Genomic DNA, 6792 nt, shown 5'->3' with positions numbered 1-6792 from the left:
AGGCTCATCTTTTTTAGTAAGAACAGTCAATGGTTTAGCAAATAAAGCAAAATTAGGAATCCAGTCAACAGAAACTTGCAGCTCCCAGAAAACCCCATATCTGTTTTTTAGTAACAGGGTGAGGCAAGAAAGAACAGCTTGAATGTGATCAGGAAAGAGAGACTGAGTCTGAAAGGAAAGTAAAGGCCTAGATACTGTACTTTGAGCGAGCAGGGTTGAAATTTATTAAGTGAGGCTTTATGGCCATGTTCTGCTAAAGTAACAAAGGAGATGAAAAGAATCAATTTCACAAGCGGCCTGAGAGGGGGCACAAAACAGTAAATCATCAGCATACAGGTAGTCCTCTGGTTACAACAGCAATTGGGACTAGGATTGTTTAGCGACAACCCAGCAGTTCCAGTTGCTGTTGTAACCCCAAAATGCATTCAGAAAAAGTCACATCTTGAAGTTCTTTATGGAGAATTTGAGAAAACAGGGTAAGGGACTCAACATAAAACAGGTCCAAGTATACTGAATTCCCTCCCAAGTAAAGACAAACAAAAATTGAGAGTTAGAGTGGACAGGGATGAGAAAGAATGCAGCACAAAGGTCAACTACAGTAAAGTAAGTTGCACTGGATGATACAGCAGACAATAAAGTGGTGGGGTTAAGGACACAGGATGGTGGGGAATTAACATTAATAATTCTCAAATATTGAACAAAACGGTAAACAGAGTGTCCATTAGGCCCTGGCTTATGTATCTTTATTGGCAAGATGGGTGTACAGTGGTACCTCGGATTCCGGACGCCTCTGCTTACGAACTTTTCGGGTTACGACCAGCTCCGGCCGCAAAAATTTACCTCGGTTTGCGAACTCCGCCTCGGGGTACAAACCGGATCCGCGCCTGTTTTTCCGCCCGTGCCGCGCGGTCCGCGGCCGTTTTTCCGCCCGTGCCGCGTTGTCCGCGGACGCCAGAACGGATTAATGGTAATTACATTGAACCTTATGGGAAAATTTGCTTCAGGTTGCGAACAAATCAGGTTGCGACCAGTCACGGAACGGATTAAATTCGTAACCCGAGGTACCACTGTATTACATGGAGAAGTATAAGATATTAAAATCCCATGTTTTAAAAAATCTGAAATTACTGGGCTAATTCCCTCTCTTGGGAGAGTGGGTATTGAGGAACAGATGGAGGTGGTCCAGATTTAGTTGTAAACTTTACTGGATTGGCAGAAAGCAGTAAGCCAGTATCTGTAGAATTTAGTGCCCATAGGGTTGAAGGCACAGAAGCTAACAATGGAGGAATTTCAGAGGATTCAACTGGATATAACAAGGCTTGAAGAACAGGGGCACTTTATAAAGGAATAGACAAAATTATACCATCAGGAGAACAAAAAATAGTAGCCCAAAGTTTAAGTAGGTCTCTTCCCAAAAGATTTGTTGGGCAAGCAGGGGACATTAAGAAGGTATACTCCTCTGTGAGGGGCCCAGTTTGAATACTTAGTAGGTCTGACCTGGGCAACACCTATGTTTGGCCTGACACACCCTGGACAGAGTTTCAGAAGAGAAGAGCATGGTATAGAAGTCAAGGCACTAAAAGTAGCCCCAGTGCCAAGCAAACAAGAATAAGTAGTAGATCCAATAGTTAATGGTACAGGTAGTCCTCACTTAATGTCCACTTGTTCAGCAATTGTTCAAAATCACGATGGAGCTGAATGAGGGGGAGTTACAGTGGGTCCTTGTAGTTGCGGCCATCACAACATCCCCATAGATCACAATTCAGGTGCTTGACAACCAGATCACGATTCAGGTGCTTGGCAAACCGGCTTGCAATTACAATATCAGTGTCTCACAGTCACATGATTGCCATTTGCGACCTTCACTGCTGGCTTTCAACAAGCAAAGTCAATGGGGAAGCTGGGAGGAGGCCACAAATGGCAATCACATGACTGTGGGATGCTGCAACCATGTAAGATTCACCTAATGATGGCAACTGGGACTGCTGGAACTGCCATTGTAAATTGACATGGTCACATGTCACGTTTTACAACTGTATCACTTAGTGATGGACCTCCTGGTTGCAATTACTGTTGGTAAGCAAGGACTACCTGTAATTGGGAATCAGCAGGGTAAAGATAGAACACAATAGAATTAGAAGTGGCAATGAAGTCTCCTGCCTCATCTCAGTCAATTTTAGGTCCTTATGTTTGGGAACCTAGGCTGCCTGGAATGCTGGTGTGTGAGGATTTTGTAAACCTTGAGGGCAAACTGGACACTCTTTTCCAGTGTTTTTTTTTTTTTTTGGCCACAATAATTACAAGTATCTGCACTGCCAGTAGGATTTGGCTGAGAAGAGTGACACCTGAGTTTAGGTGCAACTCATTTAATAATCTGATAGGGTTTAGAGAAAGATTGGGATTGAAGTGGAAAATGACTAGAAGTACAGTATTAGGTTTGCTAGCTGAGGCTTGCACTAGTGCTGCAAGAACAGAAGCAACCTTTATAGTCCTTTTTGCTCTTTCTATTCACAGCCATTATAGTGTCAAGTGTCAATAGAAAGGACTTCAGGTAAAAACTTGCCTTGCCATCCAGGTGCATTCTTACTTCTTACTAATGAATATCTGGGGCATCAGGGTCAAATCAGGCTGCTCTGGATCAATGCCCCCATACACACTCAAAGTTTTACAGATGTGTGTTAGAAATTCAGCTGGGTGTTCATCAGCCATTTGACAACAAACTTCAGCTTTAAACCAGTTTACAACTGGTGTAGCTACACGCCGAATAGACTGTAGAAGATAATCATGATGTTGTTGTAATAGAGTCATTACCACAATAGACATTACCACAGTAGTAATGTCTCAAGCAGGATCAGCAAGAGGTCAAGACAAAGCTGGATAATTTCCATCTTGTTTAGTTGTTTCAGTAATGATTTTTTTGCTTTTCTTCTTCAGTCAATAGGGCATCTAGTAATTGAGTCACATCAGCTCAAGTAGGATTGTGCATCTGGAATATAGTTCTAAATTTGCTATAGGCTGTCTCAAAATCATCTTGTAGACAAGGGGTAGATTGTTGCCATAAAATTAAATCCTGGGCAGCAAAAGCATATATATTAGCATATATCCTAATATAGGGGATTCACCTACAGGTTTGGGTAAGGGAGGGGACTGAAGGATAGGGGTCTGACTTCTCAAAATCATTGGGTAAATATTATTAGTCAAGTTAGTAGTAGGTTTGACTAATTCTTCTGATGGATAAATAGAAGCACAAGGAGAAAGAGTAGGAGGACAAGTAGGTACAGAAATTTCAAGCTGATTAACAGGATGATCAGGACAGAAGGGAGGAATGCAGACATCATCTTCAGGTGCATTTAGAGAAGTAATATAAGATGGTTAAGCTATACAAACATTACTAACCGAAGGACATAAAGACAGAGACACAGATTTCAATTTCCTCTCTAAATTAGCAGTAGTAGATTTATGACTTTTCAATTCCATATCAGTCTTTTTTCTGTATGCCAAATTCTCCCATAGATACCAATAGTCTATTTGACCTGACTTAGTAGATTCTATAAATCCACAAAGATAGAATAACTTATCATGGTCAAATGAACCCGCTGGAGGCCATTGTCTTTCAGGATCCTCAGAAGTAAAATGTGGCCAATGAGTTTGACACAAATTAATCACATGTTTTAATGAGAGACCTGTTGTCCCTGCCATTTCCCCAACATTCTTAGCAATATAGTCCAAAGGACTTCCTGCTGGTATTTTTGACTGACCAGAACCTATTTTACAATCTCATACACCAAACTATTGGTGTATCCTACTATTTTAACTTACCTTGCTGCTGCTGCTGCTGCTGCAGATCAAGCATTTGGCAAAACCTTATGTTGGAATTAAACAAGATTTGTTTTCCTATTATTTTAACTTACCTTGCTGCTGCTGCTGCTGCAGACCAAGCATTTGGCAAAACTCCTGAGGCAAAATAACCAGATGTGCTGGCAAGGATGTTCTGCAGACAGGTCTGGCAGAACCACGAGCAAGGACCATTCCATCTCAGGTGCCATTTTGTCATGGAAATAATTTCCAAATATTAATTTGTTGCCCAACGGCTCTCTGAATTAACCAGACAAAGGTAGGAAAACAACCAGTATTTTATTTTGCAATTGCAAAACAATAAATATTTGATCAAATGTGATGCCTGAGTGAAGGACCCCTAACACAAAGTAACCAAACCTCTTATGTTAATGAATATGCAAATGTAACTGTGTCATGGTTTCCATGGTGAAATCTCCAGAAGTAACATTTTTACTACTGACCTTTAGGTTTCAAGGCTCCTTCTGTCATGAACTTTTTTTAAAATCTAGAGATAGCCTAACTGGTGCTATCTTTAAATTCTCTAAAAGTAGCAAATTCAAGTACTTTTGTCTTTGACTAATTATTGCTTCTTCATCCTTACAATAAACAGCAAGTTATTTTAAGCAAATGTTTCAAGCCAATGGAGTTTTGAGATAGAACTGCATCATCAGCATACAGGAGCACTGATGTGTGTTTATGCAGTAACTTTGGCAGAGGGGAATCAGGGTTGTTTTGGTGGGCAACCAAATAATTTATATAAACTTTGAATAGTAACGGCACCAAGACAGAACCCTCTTACTCACTTCATAGAAGAGATTGCTTGTGTGATGGCCAGGTATAGGAGGGGGATATTTGGCTTGGCAATAGTACTTGTGAAAAAGTTCTTTTGTGAAAAAGACTTTGGAAAATCATATGAGTCAGAAGTGTTGTGCAGCTCCTAAAAAAGGCAAATGCAATTATAGATTCCATCAACAGAAGTAGAGTTTGTAGATCAGGGAAATAATAGTTCTTGTTGAGCTCCTGAAAATAAAGAGTGAAATATAAATCTATTAAACAAATACATATTCTGTGTTGGTCAGACACAGAATCTGAGATACTCCAGTTCTGAGTGCTACCTTTTAAATGTTCAAACTGGAACAGGTTTAACTAAAGAAAATGCTGGGGGGGGGGGGGGGGATAATGGTGTAGAAACAATGCCCCTGCTCCCACTTGTACTTTACCACAGCACAATAATGTCCTGACACCTATTTTACTTCTTGCCCCCATGTTACCCTAATCTCATCCCCAGTCTATCACTAAACACCCTTAAACATTCATTAGCCATACTACTGTTGCAAGCAAAGTCCCCTCCTATCCTATATTTGTGCATTTTATTTATTGCATTTGTCTCTATTAAATTTTGTTGTAACTTTCAGCCCATTTCTCTAACCTATACAGAGTATTTTAAATTCTATATCTATTTTCTTTCAGACCCATCCCTCCTGCACAAACATACTTTTGTCCCCCACTTTTTCCAGGCTTCCAAAGTAAACGATAGGAGGCCTCCACTAATTGGTAAAGAAGTAGCATTTGTTTTATACCTTAGACAACTTCAGAATATTTTAACAGTTTTTCAAATATATGAGCACTTCTTTTCCTCATTGCACTGTCCAGAGATTAATGAGGGACTTTGAATTAGGGTTTTGTGACTACAATAGTTGAGTGTCTACTGTCAAAGTTAAAATATATATATATAGTCAACCATGTTTCATATTTTATACCTGCCCCTGGATGTCCTGAATGATAATTATATTGTGAAATAATACTTTATGGGACAAAACTGCTTAATCAAATGGATAAAATATCCTCAAAAATGGTTGGGACTCTGTGTCTTCAGCCTTCAGTAGAAAAAGAAAAAAAATACTGTCAGCTGTTTTAAATACATAAAGCAAGGATATCAAATGTATACAGTACATGACAGGCAGCAGTTACTACGTTACAGGCTCTGCAAAGGCCAAATCCGAAGTCAGTCCGTGTTTCTCAGAACTACACTTTATTAATGCCTACTGGCTATCATAGGGAACTACATTCCCCAGGATTCAGTGCGGTGTCATCGCTTTTCTGCGTTTGGCGCGGTTCTTTTCTCTAAGTGGGTATGACGGGATGTAGGAGGCAGCAATACTGTAACATTAACGTCTTGGCTGAGCGATATGGTTAAATGCAAGCGTGACGGTTCTTCAAGTCCGCTGTCAGAATCTGAACTGGACCAAGACCCTCTGCGTCCTCCACCATCGCCTCCTCTGCAACTGCCACGTTTGGAAAAACCGCTGCGCCAGGCCTTCTACAACACCGGAGCTCTGGTGCTGGTGGGACTATGCTGTGGGGTGGGAGTGCTCATTTATTTCATCCTCGAGGCATTTCTGCGCCCATTACTGTGGGCTGTCCTATGCGGCACCTTTTTGCACCCGTTCAAGAGTTCCCTCACGGCGTTTGGCCGCGGCTGGCTGCGTCGCCTCCGCCATTCAAGCACACCAGTCTTTTTGGCAACTTTCTTATTGCCGCTGTCTTTTGCTAGTACGGCTGCCGAAGCATTGGGTAAGGAGATCCGGCGCCGGCGGCGGCTTCTTCTCCTATTGAGTGCCGGAAGTCCCGTTTTATATGGATTATACTGCGTCGGTACTTCCTTTGGAGTCCAGATTGCTCTTGCTTATGCCGACCGTCTCATTTGCCGAGGGCTAGACTATTTCAGTAGCCGTTGGGTAAGTTAGGCTCAGTCCCTTGGAAGCAGTGGCATTAGGCGGGGTTGGTTCGTTATACCGAGCCACACATTAGCCAACCACCATCTTTAGTCTAGCCTGTTTGGTTAACCCAACCCACGTGATTTATTACGAGTAAACTCCCGAGAAACCACACGGATGGAACGCATGCGTAAAGATTTTCTGAGCTAACAGGTTCTGCCGGTAGCATCCTGAATAA

General features: G+C 41.5%; 1 protein-coding gene across 3 annotated transcripts in view; it reads left to right on the top strand.

Annotated features, from left to right (window-relative positions):
- Positions 1-5668: 5668 nt before the first annotated feature.
- Positions 5669-6792, top strand: part of TMEM245 (transmembrane protein 245) — a 128213-nt gene continuing 127089 nt past the window's right edge. The window contains exon 1 of one of the 3 annotated variants that reach the window (XM_088135471.1): positions 5669-6575. In XM_088135471.1, the coding sequence (XP_087991597.1) occupies positions 6027-6575 (549 nt within the window). In that variant the 5' untranslated portion in view covers positions 5669-6026. The remainder of the gene's footprint in view (positions 6576-6792) is intronic. The other 2 variants (XM_088135946.1, XM_088136983.1) reach the window with 2 other exon arrangements.

Source organism: Python bivittatus, unplaced genomic scaffold (assembly GCF_059951505.1).
Source record: "Python bivittatus isolate LINGU-HERP-01145 unplaced genomic scaffold, Pbiv_v1 ctg000000_np1212, whole genome shotgun sequence".
Classification (NCBI taxonomy): Eukaryota; Metazoa; Chordata; class Lepidosauria; order Squamata; family Pythonidae; genus Python; species Python bivittatus.
The sequence above is the reverse complement of the archived record's forward strand: the minus strand, read 5'-3'. Positions and strand labels throughout refer to the sequence as shown.